Source organism: Agelaius tricolor, unplaced genomic scaffold, assembly GCF_023055355.1.
Source record: "Agelaius tricolor isolate 1412-34295 unplaced genomic scaffold, bAgeTri1.0.p SCAF_8, whole genome shotgun sequence".
NCBI classification, from domain to species: Eukaryota; Metazoa; Chordata; class Aves; order Passeriformes; family Icteridae; genus Agelaius; species Agelaius tricolor.
In genome coordinates, this window is record NW_027269268.1 from 16,474,940 (window position 1) to 16,496,717 (window position 21,778).

General features: G+C 39.3%; 1 protein-coding gene across 1 annotated transcript in view; it reads right to left on the bottom strand.

Annotated features, from left to right (window-relative positions):
* Positions 1 to 1,172: 1,172 nt before the first annotated feature.
* The window catches only part of ENPEP (glutamyl aminopeptidase), a 33,182-nt gene continuing 12,576 nt past the window's right edge, over positions 1,173 to 21,778 (bottom strand). The window contains exons 4-20 of the mRNA XM_071432671.1: positions 21,569 to 21,689; positions 19,290 to 19,444; positions 18,548 to 18,661; positions 16,854 to 16,988; positions 12,751 to 12,816; positions 11,285 to 11,350; positions 9,857 to 10,008; positions 8,602 to 8,681; positions 6,837 to 6,964; positions 6,664 to 6,719; positions 5,692 to 5,842; positions 4,872 to 4,945; positions 4,671 to 4,772; positions 4,389 to 4,559; positions 2,456 to 2,596; positions 1,584 to 1,662; positions 1,173 to 1,337 (exon numbers count right to left, since the gene is read on the bottom strand). Coding sequence (XP_071288772.1) covers positions 1,173 to 1,337; positions 1,584 to 1,662; positions 2,456 to 2,596; positions 4,389 to 4,559; positions 4,671 to 4,772; positions 4,872 to 4,945; positions 5,692 to 5,842; positions 6,664 to 6,719; positions 6,837 to 6,964; positions 8,602 to 8,681; positions 9,857 to 10,008; positions 11,285 to 11,350; positions 12,751 to 12,816; positions 16,854 to 16,988; positions 18,548 to 18,661; positions 19,290 to 19,444; positions 21,569 to 21,689 — 1,956 coding nt within the window. The remainder of the gene's footprint in view (positions 1,338 to 1,583; positions 1,663 to 2,455; positions 2,597 to 4,388; positions 4,560 to 4,670; positions 4,773 to 4,871; positions 4,946 to 5,691; positions 5,843 to 6,663; positions 6,720 to 6,836; positions 6,965 to 8,601; positions 8,682 to 9,856; positions 10,009 to 11,284; positions 11,351 to 12,750; positions 12,817 to 16,853; positions 16,989 to 18,547; positions 18,662 to 19,289; positions 19,445 to 21,568; positions 21,690 to 21,778) is intronic.

A 21,778-nucleotide genomic window follows, 5' to 3' on the forward strand; every position in this document is an offset into this window, starting at 1 on the left:
CTGTGATCCTGCTCCCAGGACACCTGGACAGACATTGGCTCTAGCTGGTTGTGGTCTCTGCTCAGGAGACCAGGGAGAAGGCAAGGAGGTGCTCAAATTTGCTGCTTGTCCAGTGTCAGGACACAGCACATGGAAACCTGGGAACTCCAAAACGCCCCAGCTTCCAGCTTGGGAGAGACAGAGTAGCCTTCTCCAGCATCACAAGGGCAGAGGGACTTGGCGCTGAGAATTCTTTCTTTGCTGTCTGTAGTCCTGCAATAGACTCAGTTGCAGCAGTGGGACTCATCTGACCCCTCTGAGTGCATTTCCCATTTTTTCTCAGAGGAGTTAATAGGTTTCTTCCCCTTCAGAAGTCACTGAAGCTATTATGTACAGCACAGCTGAGCTATGTAACAGCTGTCCTTCTATAACCCATAAAGTTTCATAATTTCATTAGAATGAGACTGAGATTTCATGGAGATTTTTAAATTTTATTTTTCTATAAGAAAAGAAGCAGTAAGTAAAGCATGTCTTGTTTGCAGTATTGGCTGCCACAAGTTTTTTTTTTTAAAGAATAAGAAATAAGACAAAAGTAACCAAGACAACCCTTACCCTAAGCTACAGAATCCCAACTAATAACATTGAAAAAGAAGTTGATAATATTGATCCCTTGTGTACTAGTAGTTAAACTTCAAAAATCAATTGAGAGGAAAGCTTAACTGGCCTTTCTGTAGTATCAGAAAGCAAACCCAAATCCCAGACATAGAATTTTTACAGCTATGAATATAGGAGATGATTTTCAGACAATGTCAAAACTACCGTTTAATTCCCTTTCCTTCAGGAGGAAGCTCCTATGAGGTGCACTTGGAAAGGAATCCCTGAGTATACTAGACATACTTCTGTGCAAACCAAGAAGTAGCTTTGCAGAGTGGCATGCATAAGGAGTGAGTCCAGAGTGATCAGCAAGGACACCAGTTCTGCCATCACTTCTGCTTTGAATGACTTTAAACCTTTGTCCTGTTTGTTCAGTCAAATTCAGGTCTCAAGCTATCCTTGCTAAGCAACTACACCAACATTGCTCTGGCAGTGGTCTCCTGAGTGTTTGTAGAAAAAAATATTAGGTCTTAGTAAGATACCTAGGTGAGAAATCCACATTGGTAAACATCTTTGAAGATCTGAGTGCCTGATCTTTTTCACAAAGTAAGACTTTGAGGCCCTGCTGTGATTTCCAGCCATGATAGTATTTCCTCCTTATTTTCTTTCAGCCATTCGATGTTGCTCTTCACTTGCTCCAGTGTCTGACTCCTGGGCATTTCTCCTGCCCCAGCATTAGGATATTTTTCAAAGAAATTTTCCACCTGGAAAAGAGAAAAGAATTGATGTGAAGTAAATAATGTTGCTATTGGGCAAGCAGCTTTTTACAAAGACACAGTCAGGGGTAATTCTGACTGGGAGAGATCTATAAGCTCATGCTAGTAGCATTGGAATAGTTTTACAGTCTACTCCTGCTGCTTTAAGTATTCAGAGGACAAAAAAATAATTTTCCTGTCCAGAAGATAGTGAAATATATTGACTTAAATTCAAGAGAATTGATGTCATCATACCTGCCAAAGCTGGAGCTCAGTGTTGAAGGTTTGGGCAATAGTTACTATTCGACCAAGATATCTGTCATTTATAGTGAATCTAGAAAAACAATTTAATAAATTATGTTTGATGCAAAACCATAATTATCTGAAGTGTAAACTTCTAATTGTATTACAATAAAGCAGGTACACTCAAATTTCAGCATTTTTTGAAATAGTTGAAAAATAGCACTCCTACATAATATCTGAGCTGTTCTTAAATATGTTTACTAATGGAGTGATCTCTTATGGTGGAATAATTTTTTTAAAGTAATTACTGCTTGTCTCAGGCTGGAAGTGAGGAATATTGCTGCTCAGCAATACAAAAACTGTCCAGATCACAGCTCTGGGCTTGCAGGTGTGCTTTCCTTCTGTGCCCTCACCAAAAGGAGATGGAAAGGAGAGATAAGTTACCCAAATATTGAGGAGAAAAGTGAAAAGGTTTGGGATTACTTCCACTGCTCATCTGTATGTCTGCTGCTTGCTGTTACCATTGGAGTAAAATTTAAAAAAGCCCCCCCATTTTATACTCTGTCTTCTTGGTATGAAATCAGTCGCAAGAGTGGAGAATTGATTCACTAATTTCCATGCAATAACCAGATTTCTGTGGCCTTGGTAAAACTTTCTTTCCTTGATGACCATTTACTGGTAGCAATCATTTAGGGAAAGAATGGTTTTCAAGTTAGCAACAAAATAATTTTTCCACAGCAAATGGATATAATTGTGTTGAATAAGCTTTCAGTTTTCATTTTGCAAAGGTCAGTGATTATAACTGTACAATGAAAACACAGGAAAACATGGCATGTAACAAGATTTACAGGTGGATGTAGTTTCCCATGAGTTCATTAAAGTACCTGTCAACTAAGTACTGCCAGTTCAGTCGTATCCAGTCCCAGGCCATTGTTTTCCCATAGGTGTTATATGAGATGTATCTCAGGACCGTGAACACATCTTGGCTTTTGATGAGGCTGGTGTTGTAAATATATTTCAGATATCTACGGGAAATGCCATAGGATTCAATGAGAACCATTTCCAAACAGGAATATTATTTTTTTTCCTGTAGCATTTTAAAGGTAAAGTACACAGATCTAAAATGTAATTTGTGTCAAGAGGTAATTGTATTGAAAGAAATCTTAGTTAGGAATCTTTAGCAAAGTAGGTAGAGTTTATGTCTCTATTTGAAAATAGCCAAACCCCATTATTATTCCTATATTTTAATGCAGTAGAGAAAACAAGACTGGATCAGTTAGTAGTTCAGCCTGTTAAGCCAAGCACCAAAAAAAGTAGTAGTCCAGACTTTAAAGATTTTATAGGGACCATGAATACATGCACAGGTGGCTTGCTCACATTGACATCTGTGCTGTTTGTTTGGAAAATTTTTTCCATACAAAATTAAAATTCATTTGGGCAGAGCATGCCTGCAAGTGCTGCAGCTATACTTCCAGTTATGGCACAGATGGTTTTGACTGACAGGGTGAAGCACACATGTTTGCAGGGAGATGAGTAGCATGGTCATGGATTCACAGCAGCAGCTGCAAAAGAACACCCTTTCAAGCTGTTGTGTGTTGGGATTAAGGATTGTCTTCTTTTTTCCTATATGTAATGGACATTTTGTTCAATCTGTTTGCTCTTCCCTCCTTGTTTGCTATTTTAATAGTAAATTGAGAGAAAAGCTTTCCCTGTTTTAGGAGGAATTTTTTATTTTCTGCAAATATAGTCTGATCTAGCTAATTAATTCATGTCTTAATCATGTCAGCCATTAGCTATTTAATGGCTTTAGATTAAGGCTGTTGCGGTCACAAAAATTTAGGAATGCAGCTGCTTCCTACTGTTATTTCAATTAATCTAAATCTTTTATTTACTCTTTCTGAGTCTTTTTGAATCTCCTATACTTCCGTGTTTCACCTCCTTTAAACTTGGAACTCTTTCAAGCAGAGCCTGCTCCATGTTATGGTATTTAGATAGGGCTCTGATACAGTGGTGAATGGCCCTGGTGTAGGTGTTTGCTTGCATGAGTGCTACAAGATATAGCAACATGCAAAGTTATCAGATAAGCCTAAAGTAGCCAATGTGCCTATGCAGGATGACAGCCTGGTGAGATACTTGCCAAGTCAGACAGTCTGCTGGATGACTCTGGGGCAGTATCCAGACTCCTCATCATTGCCATGGCAGCATGAATTCAACATTTTTGGTTCTAGCTTGAGCACTTTTGCACAGCACCTCAGGGAGCATTGCAAGTTCACGTGGATGCCTTCATAGGACTGTTAATAACAATTGCTCAAGGTTGTTTGCCTAATTTTAGCTAGTTAGAAAGTAGACATCTAGGCTAAGCAAACTGAAGCTAATGGAGGGTGACTGACAACACCCAAAAGCAATTCTTTCCATTGATTTTAAGCTCCTTTCCTGGTCTGGGATAAGCAGTGCTTTGTAGGTCTGGCCTCTCTTTACTGATAAAGAGGAAATGGATGACTAATTTATTCCCGATAATTAACTATTAAGCAACTAAAATTGCACAGGGTGTACACACTGTTGGAAGAGCTGAAGGTTGTTGATTGTGTGCAGCAACTACCATATCTTCAATACCTTTCTGCTAAAAGAACAAGGCTTTTTCCCTGCCATAGTACAATCTCAGTGGGGCATGTTAGATAACTGGTCTTGAAAATGTATTGCATTCCTCATGCTGTAATCTGACCAAAATGACAGCACAGAAGAGAGGAAGAGGGGGAAGAGCAAACAGCAAACGGTTGCTTCTGTAGGAAAAGAGAAATCTGTGTGTGTTTAAATCACCTGTCCAAAAGGGTGATGTTCCTCACTGATGCCAGGCCATATAGCAACTTTTCTTTTTCTTGGGCTAATGAAGTTTCTTGGTATTTGTCAAACATGTGATTCCATGATGTCTCATTGCCTGAGTTCTGCATCCCATAGCGATATACTATAAGTCGGAGATTTGCAGGAATACTAAAATAAAGAAACAGAACTTAAATATTCTTCCCCCTTTCCTACTTGAGATCAGTGGTACCCAGTCACATGCTGTGTTCCTCACAAACCACAAAAGATGTGAGCACTCACGTTTCTCCTTGTAACCAGAGATTGAAGAGATGAGAAGCATTGTTCAAAGATTCTGGGTCATTCATACTGCAGGCAAAGTCTAGAACAGATGCACGAAGAAGCCTTGGAAAGAGAGAGAGAGTGAGAGAGATATTTTCCTACTGCTAACTATTGTTTGAATGCATCAATAACATGAGAAGGAAAAAATAAAGATTGTCCCACCTCTGCAAATGGTCTCCAGAATCCTCCCAGCCCAGTTCATCCACAGTTGGTTTTACCAGATTGCGAAAATATTTCTGAAGTAGAAAAAGGATGTTGGTTACATGTGTAGATTTCTTTAAATAATAATATATTTAATTTCATCGTTTGTTCTCCTTAATTTTTTTTCAGAACTAGCATCTCTTGAATGAAAAGTAACATGAACAGGCACACACACAATCTTTCCACATCCCCACAGCATGCCAAGTCTGAAAGCTTGCAATACTGATGTGCAGACAGGACAAAGCCAACCTGGTGCTCTCCAGCCTTGTCTGTGTTCCCAGATGACAGCTGGGGTACAGTAAGGACACACTGCCACAACTGCTTTCCAGAGATGATAGTCCAGGACATACCTACTTTAGTGACCATTAAATCATGTTCAGTATTTTAGGTCAACTAACAAACCTACTCACTGCCACATAGAGATATAGCCATCCTTTGTGCTGAGGACAGGTGTTTGAGATTTTGCTGCCCTATTATTGAATGCAGGACAGCCTTGACTAATAAATACCTGTAACATGCCTTATGGTGACAGATTATAAGAATAATTAGGCATAATGTCTTTTCTCCAAGTGCATGGTCCTGAATGCAGAATTCAAGTAATTCAGATACCACTATGAAGCAGTGTTTAGAGGGTTTTCTTAAGAGAACAATAATGAAAAGTAAATGTAATAGTTCAGCAACACTGAAAATCACTTGAACTTCAGTATTATTCTTGTGAGAGATTCTGAATTATCAGATTCAGTGGTCCCAAGGTGGGTTGGGTTTTATTTTGCTTCATCACCTGAAACAGGGGATAGAGAGTTTTATCATCTTCAAGCATGTTTGCAAGGTACGTTACAGCTGATATAGCTCTATTCCAAGGCAAATAATCTGTTTCCTTTCCTAGGTATTTTGTGAGTTCCAGGGGAACAGCGTAATTCACAAGTCCAGGTCTGTGGAAGGAGAAAACATAACTTCTGTTATTTTAATGAATTTGAAATCTTGCTTCTCCAAAGATATTAGATTTACTATTTACTTTAGAAGGCCTGAAATAGTAAAGTTTGTGAGGGAGAAAGTTGTCTGGAATGTAACTTGGAAGGTGTTTTCCAAAGAGATAACCAAGGATCACTGTTGATCAATGCCTAACCATAGGAGTTGTGCCATTGTGAGAAGACTGCTAGCATTGTGCAGCAGCCCAGTATGCCTAGAAGTGGGCAGCCTTTAACTGATTGACATTAATATAGCAAAATAAGAAAGGAATTGCTGGTTGGTGACATCCTGAAAGGCTGAGGAGACTTAGAGCCTGTTACAGATTGCTTAAAATTTATCTGTGTCAGCATGGCTGGGTTCAAGATCTAGAAGTTTCCAATCAAGTTTCTAAGCAAACTACTAGCTGAGGTGGTAGCTACTCAATGCCTTGGTATGCATTGTAGGCACACCTCTGCTTTTCTGGATACCTAACCTCTTCTGGAGTGCTTCCATTATTGTAAATTATATGGAGAAAACACCCCTTTCTAAGACCTGTGCAACTGAAGCCTGCTTTTTTCTTGCCACGGTACTGAAAGGGAGCATTTCTCATGATTGCAATGGTAATGCAAGTTGCAATTCATACTTAAATGCACCCCCTTGCACCCACAAGATAAAGCAACAAAGAATTAAAGCTCATGCCAAAGTCAGAAAATTTCTTTCAACCACCAGGGTTGCCTGAATCCTAATTATTAGGCAACAGAAAGTGAAACATTTGTGTTGAAATCTCTGTAGAGAATTAGTTTACCTTGCTAAAGAAAAAGCGTCATCCAAAATCCCTGCGCGATCAGCAGGTGAAAACATCTGTATGAAAAGAGGAAAAGAGGGATCAAGAATATACAGATTATTTGCAGAAAAACCCCAGCCTTACAGACCTCTTATAAGAGACCCACCAGACAAGTTAGACATTACAACACTCACTGTGTGATTTTGGAGCAGAAGATTGCTTAAATTGGCCCAGTTTTGACTATCATAATTCACCCGGAAGAATCCAATGTGGTCTGGATTAACATTCACAAAAGTATCAGTAGAAGATGGTATTTGAATTCCTACAAAACAAACAGTCATCAGTTTGTGCACCTTATATGATGCAGAACTCACTGGAGATTCCTGGACTCCAAACATTTTATTTGATTTTAATGGATATCAAAATAAGGTCCAACCCTTAATTTAATTTATTTCTTTATTTACTTCTAAATAGCTCTCAGTAAAGATGAGTTATTACAGATTTTGATGAATGCCAGCACTTGTCTTACACAAATGAATTGCAGTAATTATTTGGGGAAGCTAGTTTGTTAAATTTGAAATTCATTCTGAGTAGGATGAGGATGGTGAGATTTAGTGTCATTGTAAGAAGTAAACAATTGCAAAGAAGCAGTTCTTGCAAATATATATTTTTAAACATTTTTCATCCTCGTGTGCACTATTAAAGTTCTCATATTTTATCCTTCATTAGTTTCATTTTCCAGTTTGTTTCAACTAAATTTAACTTTTCTTTCCTTACTCTTCTTTGATTCTATTTTTGTAACTGTTGATAAAAGATTTACAAAATAGGCTGAGACTTCATGCAAGCACTCATGTTTAGGGATTTTCCCATTTAAAATGAATACTTGAAAATTTTTCTCTCTCAGAAGCTTGGCCTGGTCCAATTAGTGATGCTACTTATGAAAATTTTTCTATTTCATATTGAAAACAATGGTCTTGAATCTCTGTTTTGAGGGTGGCTGTAGTTAAAAGCATGTTTCTGTTTGGATGTTACATACAAAGTATTTCTAAAGAGATTTTTCCCCACAGTTGCTGTTTGCCCTGCAAGATAGAAATTTTGTGAATGTAGAAGTAAGCACCTAATCAAGACTTTGCATGATTTGTGAAGTTAATAGCCCCTTGCAGCCCTCAGATCATGTGGAAATCAGAGAAAGAAAATTTCTTTGTGTTAACTTCTGACTTGTATCATAACATAAGATATTTTTTGTTTGTTTTTGTGTGGATACTAAAAGCAACCATTTAAAAAAAACCCCACCCCAGAACAAAAGACAAATTGCATTTTAAGAAAGTAACAAACAAGTACAAGAAAAGATAAGCCAATTGTTATATTTTTGACATTCAATGGGATATAATTTAAAATCTGAAAAAAGTAATTTTTCCCCACAATTTTGTCCACTGGAGGTGTAGTAGAAGAAATTCAGATTTGACTGCATAATAGAACAATGATCAAAAAGAACCATGTAGGAATTTTCTCAGTTCGGAAATCAGCATAAGAAAAGGTGATTAATCATTTGTAGTTCTTTTTCTTTAATTGAACTCAAGTTGCCAGTTTACCATGCCACAAAAGCATTCACCAGCCTCCCACTTCTCCTCTTTTCCTGGACTGGACAATGGCCATATCTAAGCCAAATTGATTTTAGTGCATTATAATTAAGAGTATGCATAGATGTTTCCTTGAATAGGACTGTATTTAAGATGCTTAAGCACTATACTGAAACTGAGTCTAAATTGACATCTTGTTTGTACAGGGGAAATAGAAATCTTATCACTGAAATTACTAGTAACTGGAATAACCAAGCTGTGTGCTACCTCCTGGACCTGAAAACTGCAAAGTATGAAAGTTCATTCTGTGCTCTGCTTTTTTGTAAATTATATGGAAAACTTTCATCCATTCATTATCCTTAAAAGAGAATACATTTACCTGTAGAATCTGATGCATTGTAGAAAGCATAATGTGATGAATCACCACGCTTAAATTTGACTGGTATATTCCATTTGTAACTGAAATTATTTAATGGGAAAGAAAGTCAAATTACATTTGAAACCAAATAGTAAAAAAACCACTCCAATATGTCTATGTTTCTTTGTTTATTTTAATGCTTACATCTTGTTTTTTGAAGCTGACTTGTGCTTATGAACATATACATACTAAATAATGTCAGGCAAGATTCTAGCAGGATACAAAGCAATTGATTTAGTAAAAGATGATTTTATGTTAATAAGTGGTATCAAGGTTGATGTTGATGCTTTGTGCAGACACTAATCTTTGCAATGCTGACTTGAAATAAATGGTTAAGTATTACAGAAGTTTTTTTGCAGATGGAAAAAAGGAAAGAGTTTAAGCAACAACTGTGATGCAGTTAAGAGGGCTTCTTGCCTTTTCCAGCCTATTTTTCTTCTCCAAGACAATCCTAATTCCTTCATTAAAAAGCACTGGGAGGCAAATACGACCTTAACTCTTGTTCCTCAGCTCCTTGTATATCTTTATTGGGTAGTTTCTTCACTCCAGGGCATGCCCAGGACAAAGATGAGAAATTTGGGCAGGAATGGAGCCACAGCACAGGCTGACCAAGACTGTGACCAGGCAATCAGGGATGTGGGACAGCAGAGCATGCTGCGAGTGTAACGTCAGCCACCTGCATAGGGCTGCTAAAATGATCAAGCCCTTTTGAGCAGTCAGCTGCTCTTCATATTAGTATATTATACTTTCTCCCAGGGAGATTTCTCCTTGGTGACAAATGCAATGGGAAATAGATGTCATCTTTATAACCCTAGGTTAAGTAAATGGTCACTAACTTCCAGAAAACAAAAAAAATTAAGGTTATGGTATCTCCTCCTACCTCCAGGAAGAAAGATTAAATATTTTGTATCTCCTAAACAAAGTATCTTAACAGATTTATACACTTCTGGTTTTACTTGTTCTTTTATGGAGCTTACTATGATGGAATTTAGACAGGTATTGTGTTTCCCAAGAGAAAACCTATATAGGGTTTTGGGTTTTGTTTGTTTATATGTGGGCGGCTTTTTATCATTGGGGTTTTTTTGTTTGTTTTTTTCATTTGGGTTTTTTTCGTTTTGGTTTGGTTTTTTAAACTTATTTTTGTAAATGCATTTAATGAGGTACATTTTACTTAGTTTCTACCTGGTATGAATCAACATCTGCAGTAGGAACTTACCCAAGATCAGAAGGAGGATGAGAAGCATTTGCACTGGGATCCAAAAGAAAACGTTTCTGTGTGAATACTGAATTATTTCCCATCTCCAAAACAGGGTAGCCCATCTGCCTAGTCCAGGTGTCCATGACTTCCTTCACAGGTTTGTTACTTGCCTGTGAATAATGGAAGAAGGTTGTAGTGAAAATGGAAACTCAGTCCTAAGAGGAAAGAAAGTCTCTCTGGTATTAAGAGAAAGAAAAGCAGAAAGGGGCAGAGGAAAGAGCATGTTCAGGACAAAAAAATCCTCAATTAAATCCTTTTATGGTACCTGTCATTGAAGAAAGAAATTATTTGGAATCTTGAACACCCACAGAAGAAATGAGAAATGTGTAGGCAAGAGACTGGCCAGTAGTATGGACAAGAAATACTGAGGAACCTTTGAGGCCCCTTGCATGCTCAAAGATCTCTCAATTTTTTTCTGACAGAAAAACTGAACAAGACAGAAAGGACACAGTGGGATTTTTAAAGGCAGAAGCCTCCTTGCAGTGTGTCCTGTTTTGAGTGTGAAGAAAGAGCCAGTATTAACCACCAGCAGCTGCACCAATGTAAAATTTGATTCATTCTGTGAACCCTGAACATCTGCCCTAGGAACTGGAGCTGAAGAAAGCTGTCACTACCTCCCGAGGATGCCACCTGTGAGAGAAGTGAGCTAGAGTCACTTCTAGTGACTTTTTACAGATGAGGAAGATGATGTGAAGATGCAAAGCACTAGAGAGAGAAAGCAGGAAGTTCTGCTGAGTAGGAAGAAGTCTGGGACCAAGGAGAAGACTGGAACTAAAAAGCAAAAGCACAATTTAGTCTGTGTGCATGTCCACAGGGTTGGAAGAAAAGGAAAAAATGCCAGGGAAGAACCTGGCAGTATGCCAGCATAATGGGGGCTAATGAGATAGATGGAAAAAAATAGTCCAGCCGCAAGGAACAGGAAAGATCAGAAAATGGTGGCACAGATGATGACCCAACTGGGACTCAGAAGCTAGAGAGGGATATAAGCACCAAAATTACTTGTGAATTGATGCTACTGATAGCTTTCCAACACCTGAATCTGGAGAGAGAAAAGAGACAGTATGGGGTGCATGATGGTGGATGAGAGGTGTTTCACACGTGGAATGAGTTTAAGTTTCAGGGGGAATGTTTCAGCAGCAGGGTGTTTGTTAGCAAGGCCTCCTTTCTTGGTTCTTACTCCACTCCCACAGCCTTATGCAAAAGCAAGCAAGCAAGCAAGCAAGCAAGAAAGAAAGAAAACAAAAGAGAAATATACTGGGAGGCTGCCTAGCTTGTGATCTCTCATTTACAGAAGAGCTACAGAATATTAAAACTTTGAGAAACTGAAATTAGTGGGTGAGATATGAAACATTTATCAGCAAGGGTTTGGGTGGATGCAAAACACACCTCTTCCAGAGCTTCCCAGAATTGTTGTGTCTTGGCATTCTGGAAATGGTGTTTCTTCAAATATGCCTAGAGAGAGATGGAAGACTGTGAAAATACTACCAGTGTTTCTTGTTTGCCTATGAAAACAATACACATATTCAGTTGTACAGGGATACAGAGAGCACCTCTCAGTTGCACAGAGTATCCACACATGGGTGGTAGTTCTGTGAGTGGGAAATTGAATGGATCAGTATTCAGCTGATGAAATTCCTTTGCTGTCCAATGCATCCCATAACACCAAAAGTCAGCGTTTTCCAGAGTGACTTGTTAGTAGGAAATAAATTTGTATTTGAAGATTTTTTTGGGTTTTGTTTAAATGGACACCACTATACCCTGCTGCAAATTTCTGACTAATATAAGAGGCTGTTTAGCAGGAAGAAGATATTTAATGAGATTTCGCTACCTGTGGACTCAGAGTGGAAGCAGGAAATCTAGTGACCTCTACGTTTTGATCAAAACGATTGTTACACCGAGTAATGGTGGTCAGCAAAGAGTTCGCAATGCCTAAACCTTATTCCCATCCTGCGCCTTCCCTGGCTGCTTGGCGGGTGTTTTCCTAGCCTGTCACCTGCTCCCGGCGGTGTTCAGTCAGTAGATGGTGCTGTTTGTTTCGCTGTTGGCCGCAGCTGCCTACCTTAGCGCTCCTGAAGGCTCTGAGCAGAACGAAAGGGTTAGGCTCTTGGAGACAAGGTGGCTGTATTTTCCCATCTTGGGTAACTGTTCTGATTAAGTGAAAAGGGGAGTACAGGAAAATACAACTACCTTGTAACAGCCCATAAATGTGCTCTTCATGAGAGAGGGAAGTAAGAACAAATGTGGTAAGCCTGCACTGTAACGCTTGTTACCAATGTCTGTTCAGAATAAAGGACAGACAAGTTTTCTCCTTGTAGGTTGGCTCCTTTCTCCCATTTTGTCACCTTGTAGCACCACGTTTTTCCTCCACAAGAAAGGACTATGAACTGTGCAATGTACCTCTTTTCTTCTCCCTATTACCTTCACTTTTTAGGGCTGGGTGTCCCTGCCTCAGGGCACGGATGAGCTGATGCCTTGAAGAGTGTCCCTACACGTCAGCCTTGTGTGGGTTGGAGGATTGTGGCCATAGGAAGCCACAGACACACTTTACAGCAGAATGAGGGGATCCCAATTGACAACAGGATAGCAGTGGGGTAGAGGAGGTTCTTCCACTAAAAGCTGTCAGGAATTTAGGTCCTCACTGTCTGGCTATCAAATCTTTATCCAGTTCACATTCCTGCTTCTGTGGGAGCATGGAACTTCTTCCCCTCTATGTTGTCCACTCAGTATTGAAACCCACTATGTACTTTTGCTACCAATACCAGGACCTCTGATATTCATGTTTTGAATAATGGCTTTGCTACTGTCACATAAAGATGGGCTGTGTGTCTGGCAGGTTTTGATGCCACCTTTACCTGACAGCCTTTCTGGAAGAGCTCTGGTGTAATCCAGTCTTGAATCATTCTGAGGATTGATGCACCCTGAGGACAAAGAGAAAGGGGAGAAGGTCAATCCACACTGCTCTAACATGATTTTCATTCATCTAAAAGGCAACATGTGAATGAGTATTTTACAAGGCAAAAATAGAAATCATCCATCAGACTAAGGAAGTGGTTTTTCTACTTCCTTTGTTTGATAGCATGCCTACCTGGTGGAGCTTAAATCTGGATGTGAGAATCAGTCTTTAGTTGTGATCAGACACTTGTTCCTACGTTCAGCTCCCGAGCCCTGCTGCTGCAGCTTACTGTCCTGCCACTGTACCAGTTTGTGTGAGCAGGGCTCCCTGTTTTGTGTAGAACAGCTCAGGGGTGAGGGCAGCAGGGGACTCCCCATGTCAGGGGAACAGCCTGAGAGAGGCAGTGACTTCAGATGGACACAAAACAGGAAGGGAACTCTAAAAGTGCTGCAAGTCTGGGGTTTTACAGGTTGGGTATGCCATCTGAAGATAAGGAATGAGATTTGCTGAGGAGTAGTGTAAGAGCTCTGGCCTCTGAAGCAGGGTAGAATTGGAATCAGAGGAGTTAATAACTGGGGCTTCACAGAAAATAACCCAAACCATTAGGACCTTGAAAGAAGAAAGAAACAAAAGGAAGACAGGAGAGAGAAGTAGAAGAGCCATGTGGAACAAAGAACAGAGTGCACACAAGATGATGAAGAAAAAAAAAAAGGAGTGCAAACTCCATCTAAGATGCAAAATACAATTTTAGGATTTGCATGTTTTCATTTTCTGAGAGAAATCAAGGGGCAGTTGAGAGCCTAATGTTATGAATGGTTTAAAAATCCAGTTGTCCCATGAAAACAATAATATTATCTGAATTCTCAGTAAATCCTCTTTCCTCTATTTATGTGTCTGAGAATAAGGACTAGATGAGTCATGGTAGAGGGACTGTTTGAACAGATATGCCTCAAACTGCTTTCCAGGCTATTGTTGGAGAATCAAGGTGGGCAGCAGATGACTGCTTTCTGATACAGAAACCTGATGTCATGGAATATGCTCAAAACCAATTCAGTAACATTTAGAACAGATATCCATTAGTGGTAATCCTAAAGCTGCTTAATGATCAATGGTGATCATAAGGCCACGAGTAAGCACTAGGGAACCTCAGTTCCTCAGCTTTTTCTCTCAGCCACTTCTTATCTGACATCACCACTCAGAAACCATCCCCTCCCATTTATATTAAAAGCCAAAGTACAAATACACACTTACACATGGAGACTCCTTTTGCTTTAAAATGCAATGTAAAGTTAGTCACTTGTACCTTCTACTATTATATTTCAGTCTCTTCCCCCCTCGTGTCATTCCTCTGTAGTCCATGATGAAGTGTGTTTGAAAAAAACTCATCGTAACAAAAATTACTGATTATAGGAACACCAGTGTTTTAATAACTTCCCTTTCTTACAACTATTTGGGGAGGCTCAGCAAGTGACCTTAATTTGACTAGCTGACATTCTCTGATGGAGGTATAGGAGGGAGTCTTTTATCAACACCCACATAATTTCATAGTAATTGCCAAGTACGTGGCAAGATTTATTTGTGGCAGAAATGTGGAAGATTAATCCTAAACTTCTGTAGCTGGGAAGTTCCAAAAATATGGGGGTCCAAGAGCAAATTTCTAACAGAACTTATTTAAGACAAAAAGATCACTGATACTTTAATAAAACCTTTCAAAATGAGAGGGAGGATTAAACTGGGAAAGAGATGAGATGCAAATACTTTTAAAAAACAGATTAAAACAATTATGTACATTAATTGTTTACTCACCAGCTCTGCTCTAGTAGAGCTTTCCTAGGCATATAATGCCCTATCAATCCCACAGCAGTTAGAGGATCTCATACAGAATACACTGCAATGACTCCATAGACCCTTAGGCAATTCATTCGGGTTTTAGGATTGGATAAGCTCTCTGGTTGTTCTGGTAAGACTAACAGAGAGCATTCCAAATTATGCTTTATTTGTTTAGCAATGAATATTATCATGAGAAGATGGTTTTTAAAAGAAAAATACAGAAGAGAAGCCAAAACAAAGCCGAAAAGAAACAAGCTAATTTTGTCACGCATTTATATATAAATACCAACAGTAATTTGAGCTAAATCTACGCAAAGACTTTCTCTTTCAAGCCAAATTATAACCCAAGCCAAATTATATCCCAAGCAAACTGTTCCCAAACAATGCACAAGTCGTCAAGTGTTTTTGCTTAAAAAAAATGAGTTCATGTTGTAATTATCTAGGCACAAAGAGATGAGTAAAAGCTAGGATTTTTTTTTTCTCCATTGTTTTTACAGATCCTGCAAAAGTATGTTTCTTACTTAGCTCACCACTAAAATAGATTTTGATCCAGAGTATTTGATTTAGCTCTGTATATTTCGTGACTTTTGTTGGTTTGATTTTAACACTGTTACACAATGCAGGTTTTTACATGGTTTATGGTTTGACTGTGAGGCATTTATGATGCAATAAATACTGGTTGTATTGTTGGATAGAGGATTTAACAATTGAAAACAGAAAACTGATGGAAATGGATGGATCAAGTCTAGCTAATAAAAGTAGTATCTATAGTTACAGACTGTAGCACAGCTGAAACTAAAGTCAATGCAATATATACTGTATGTTTAGCTGATAATGGGAGCTTGAAGGGAAAGCAACAAGCAGTGTTTAATAATGCTGGATTTTGTGTGTTCAGTGGGAGCATGTTACGGCATCAGATAGGGAACACTGACAGGCTCATATAGGAAGCTGCCAATAAAATATGGTGTATCAGGGTCAGAAACAGCATGGTAGATGGCTGGTTGAGGAGAAGAGTGGCAGGAGTGTTTTCTCCTGTGTTTCTTTGGCTTGTGTCTTGATGCCCTGCAGAAAACAATTGGAGGGAACAGTGTTGTTGGGGCCCTTTAGACAAGAGACTCCCCTGGTTAGATATGGGGAGACCACCTGCTTTGTTCCAAGTCTAAGACTTGTCTAAGGACTAAGTGGCTTTGGCTACACCCGATATGGAGAGAGAGAAGCTGGCCTCAGCCCCCTAGGCTGGGTCTTCAAAGTGATGATCCTCAGCATGGCTGCTGGTGTCCCTCAAACTCTGGACCTCACAGCACTTTCCCACAAGCACTGATCTCCAGGATGCTGCCTCACACAGCAAGTACTACCAGAGGCCATGGACTCCCAAAGGCCTCTGTGTGCCCTGGTCACAACAGTGGTTGGATGTCTCCAGCATTCCAGTGTCTCTCTGCTCAGGCAGACCCAAGGTATCCTTCCAGCTAGCTCCTTAGGGAGTCTTTATGGGCACAGGTCCTCACTGTCACACTCTGGGATGGGATGAGCAAAAATCTTATCAAATGCTTAATAGAGTGTCTGCTACCACCGCCTGGGCTACTGGACTCTTGTTCTCCAATGCGCTCCTGAGCTCCACAACTTTCAGTGAAATGTGAAGCTGACTTATCTCCCAATTTAAGCCAACGCCAGTAGAGGCTGGTGTAGCCCATCTTTGCTAAGGTTTTTTGGGTGGCTGGGATACTGTGAGCAACTTAAGATAAAAAGTCACTTTCCTGTTTTCACTGCTTAGTTCCCTGCCTTGCTTCCTCAAAAGAGAAGTTATGCTGGCAGGTGTGATGGAGAAGTGACAGAAAGGATACCTGGACATCTGCCCTTGCCTCCTCTACCCTAGTGTTAGATTATGAGCCTTGACATGACTGGGCTGCATCAGCACAAGGTGATGGGAGAGGGGCGTGATTAGCACCTTGTTTAGTTTAATTTTAAACCCAGCACTCTAGTGGCAGAGGCCGGTGACACCGTGCTTTGCCTGCATCACTGCATGCTGTGAGCAGGCCTGCATGGTGCGCAGTGGCTGACCAGGCTCTGCTGCTCTCACCGCTGCTTTTAACTGCATCGTCACTGACTGCAGTTGGGAACCTCCCAGAACAAAGATGTGCACAGACATAGCTCAAGTGAGTTTGGAGTCCTGATTATGAGCACAGCTGACTTTTATCTCCTCTCCTAAGTTTCCCCAACCGAAGGATGTCCTACCTTACTGTAGGATATCCCGTCAAACACAGAGGTGATTTCAGCTGGAGATGACACATTGGCTACAATTGGGTGGGAAGAGAGCAAAGAGTCATCCTTGAGTACAGGAAGCACATCCTCAATTAAAACCTGTTCAGGCTGAGAAAAAGAAGACATTAGAATGGAAACAAAGGCAGGAGTATATGCCTACTTCTCAAATAAGTAGCTTGAACTTCAACTTCTCTAGGCAATTTGAAATAGAATGAAATTTCATGCCTCTACAAAGGACTTGCAAACTGTTGCTTTATATCTGAGAGGCGAGAGATACAATTTCTCCTTAAGTAAGAGAAATTGCCTTTTTCAGATCCTGTTTTCCTGTGTGTATCGTAACACAGACACACCCATCCCACCCTCCCTTGCTCCCAGTAGGGCAAAAAGAGTAGCCTGTGTTACCAATTTCAGAAGTGTGACAATATTTACAAAGCATCTTGGTCTCCTCTTGGAAAAGAGAAGCTGGGTAGGAAGGGAGGGAGGGAAGAAGGAGGCAGGGTTTCTCACCCCAAGGCTTAAATGTTTTTTTAAATTATTTGTATTTTTTAAAAAAGATTAAGTAGCCATCAGTTAAAATCCCCTTATTTCCTAATCAACATTGACCAAAACAGACTAATATTCAATTTAGATTTTCTCTTCTAATACTCACTAGGATAGCATTGAAATGTCTTAGATCTTAGATTAACACAATATCTAGATAAAAATAAGGCTTTTATATTTTAAACTCAGTAATTAGATTTTTTCTTACATAGGACCACAGATCTTCTACTTTAAAGTGTAAAAATAGGCACTGCCTGCTTCTAAAGTCACTAGGCTCAGGAGATAGTAGATTTTAATAGGTTCAACCTACGCAAAACCTACTCTGCTCCCTTCCACTGGCATATGTTGTGTATGACTTAGCACCCAGAACCTCATTACACCTGAACAGCTGGGGAAAATATGTGTGCTCTGTGCCATCACATCTGTTTGGGAGGGGAGGAAGGAAGGAGTAAGAAAACTCCCTTTATTCACAGAATATAATGCCTATTTAAGGTCAACTTCTTTGCAACCCCCTTAAAGCATCTGGAGCTGGCACAGTTAGCACTTTGGCTATCCACTGTCACTGCCTATTTTTGTACTGTACAGAACAGAGATTGTCTGAGTTGGAGCATTTGAAAGGACACTTACAATGCTGGCAGGAGCTGAATGGAAATCCACTATTTTCCTTGATAATAGCTCAAGCTGTGGAGACAGGCCCAGGTTCCCAGCCCTTACCAGATCAGATAGCAATCCTAAGTACCATGAAAACAGTACAGCCCAACTAAATAAATACAGGAAAATCTCCATCTTTCAGAGTTAGACCTTTAAGCAACACTGCAAAACTGTTAAGGCTCTGTCCAGAACCCACCTAGGTGTTATTTGCCATAATAACTGAACACTTGACTCACTGGTTAAAAAAGAATGACTCTTCCCTGCAGACTGAAGCTTCACAAAGTTTACTTTGACTAGCTGCAGACCAGAACATAGGTAGGTGAAAAACTTAGACCAACTTTTTCTTTATGTTGCACCACACTATGTTAGTTTTCTATAAATATACTTTAGGTCCTCATCATCCTCATCTAAATTTTACTCCCTTCCAAAATGTTCCTCCCAGCCCCGCCAACCCTCTACAAGGCAGAAATAATTACCATTTTCCAATCTGGTTCTGTTGCATTTACTCCCAGGAACTCAAAATAACTGGCAAATCCTTCATTTAGCCACAAGTCATCCCACCAGTCCATGGTTACAATATTTCCAAACCACTACAATTATAAACATAAAGATGTAGGTTTAGATAAATAGTACGTGTACATTTCAAGATCTCCCATCTGCATACAGAACACTGATTTGCTTACTTTTCTTCCTGCTGCCAGATGAAAATTATCATAATTCTGGGGTTTGAATAGGAATGAAGGCCTTGCCTTGTGTTAAAACATCACTTTTATTATAAAATTACATATTACTCAGGAGATTGCTAATGATTCATGTGCCACTGAAAATATTTTTAGTTTCTTCCTCTTGATTTGATGATTTCTGCTTTTAAGGATATGTTTTCAGACAGCCGCCACAGTGTATAACTGTTCTTGTTTGCCTGCCCAAAAGAGACATCTGCACACATAAATTAGTTTCTCTAAGACATTTTAGACAGATTTTCATAAACTGGCTGACAGTCTGGGCCCAAGCATCTAACTTCCTGAGAAAAATTCCAAGGCAGTAGTCATAGTATTTTAAAGCTCTGACAGGGATCTCTTCTAACATGATATTTTGCAATCAGATTTTGAGCACATGTAGAAGATCCTGAGATGAAGTTAATGGCAGTATTTTCAAGATTAAAATGTTGTGACTATATATTTGAAACACTGTAAAAGTGACTCATGTCCGAAAATATACCTGATGAACGAGCTCATGGGCTATCACAGCAGCTACTCTCTGTTTGTTGGATGTGGCTGACTCTGCAGGATCATACAGCAGGTTTGTTTCTCGGTATGTGATCAGCCCCCAGTTCTCCATAGCACCCGTCCCAAAATCTGGAATAGCTATTTTATCTGCATTAAAAGAAAGAGAAAATAATTACCACTGTATCCTTTAAATCAATTCGTTTTTCCTCTCTCTGTGTATTTACAGCCTGTTTTGCTTACCAGTTGTGATTCTGGCTTACTACTGTGGACTGCAGGCTATGATCTGTGCTCAAGAAAAGAACTGGCCTAAAGCAAATGCCCTGGATCTACTGAGATTAACAGAGGTAAGATCAGTTGCACTTGCTGAGGATCTGTCCTGGAAGGTGATGCTATGCCATCTCCTGGGAATGTGCATATCATACATTACTAAATTTTGGCTCCAGAAATTAATACTATTGTCTGGGGATGTGCTGTAGGCAATAAACCTCCTGAAACTATTTGTAGAATAATGAAGCATGACATTGTTTGTCACACTGTTGTATTAAAAATATTTATTGACACGTTAACTGAACTAAATCCCCCATGCAGTGAACAACATCTGCTTCTACGCCTGGCAATTTGTGGGGGTCACTCATTTATGGTCAGTAATCAATACAGGTTTAAATGAGAATTGCAGACTCAACTGAACTGGCATTTTTTTCTGCAAATAATGACCACAGGCTTTCTATGTGGGTTAGTGAAAAAGTAAAGATGGATTTAACACTGAATAGAATGAAAACCACTCACCCCACTCCAACAGAAGAAAGGAATTACTTATTTTAAATTAAACAACTTGATTACATAATCAAGCTGATAGTTTGGCAAGGGCTTCAATGACAGAAGGGAGAAAGGTAATGACAGAAGCCATAAATCAATGTGAAATACAATATTTAAATAAATCATTATGCAGAAACATATCTGATTCATCAGGTTTGAACTGAATAACTTATAATAATAAAGGAACAACATGGCAAGTCAAGGTTAGGAATCCAACAAATAGACATTCTGGGAAAAACAGTGTAGAATCTACAAAAGTATCATTCCTGTGACACTGCTAACTGGAAGATACCAGTCCATCCTGTCACACAGACAGGCCTTTATCCAGATGCTGCCATGGCAATGTCATCAGGCTTTCATGACAGTGAAAGTTTGAATATAAAGCACAGGTGAGATATAGTACCTATTATTACTGGGGACCAGTGTGTGAAAGAACAACATATTGTACTAGTTTCCCTAATTCAGTTGTCATTGAAATGCAAACATATTTACAGTAAACTCACATGCTGTTTTGAAAGGAGGAGGTAAAAGTCTTTTGTTAAAGTAACATGGGTTAGCCTGATAGGTACAGGTACAAATAGCCAACAAAAGGTTTGCACAACATTATCAATTGTCTTCAAAGTTTTGGGGATTTTTCCCCCCCTGTATTGTCTTGACTTGTTTGCAGCTAGTAATTTTCCATCCTTTTAATTTAATGAACTAACTGAATTACCTCTTTGAAGGTCTTAGTAAGGAGAATTTCCAAAACTCTGATTGCATTCCCAGCTTGATTATTGTGCATGTTAAACTGTGTGAATCAGATGCAGAGTCCAAATATCTCAAGCTAAAGGATGCCCACTACCTTCTCTTTGCTTGTTTTGTAACCATGGGCAAAATTTGAGAGCATGCCTGCTCTTATTTAGTCTCAGATCTTTATTTAGCCCAGCAGTAGAAACTACAAATTAGATCCTGGACTACATTCATCTTTTTAAGACGTGGATACACACCCACTTTGTACTAAGGTTAATAAATAATATGACATACTCTCTGGCAGTTTACATCTTCACTTATCTCACTGCTGACTTTTGTCCAGAAGTTCATATGGAAGTGGTACATATTTTTCTGAAACTTCTGGCTCTGTTTTAACTCATGATGGTCCTTTGCTGATGACACCAATGCTTGCCTTGATTTTCCACAAGATGCTTTAAAATAAACATGCCAGCACCAGTTCTTCAGTTCAGTAAACTGAACTGTGAGAACTGGCAATAAAACAGTGACTGAGACCAACTCATCCATCATGACATTTAGAAACATCTTGACCTACATTGGTACAGTTTTAAAAGATCCTCACAAAATATCAGCAGTTAGCAACCAAATGCTTTCATGCTGTTTTCCACGAAAGCACAGAGATCCGTAGAAGCAACATAATCATGACACTGAACTAACAAAATAAAAAATATAAATGTTCATAGTTACCCAATTTTGGAAGAGAGTAGCTCAAATTAAAGTACTGTTCAAAGAAGTCGAATACAGTTTTTGTTACATTTGCTGCATATTCTGCCGTGTGTATTTGCTGTGGCTGGGCATAAACTCTCAGCTGTAAAATACAGAGAGACAATTAGAAAAGTTTTCAGTTAAGAGGAATCAGGTGTCTGACACTGAAAAGGTATTTAGCATACATACCAA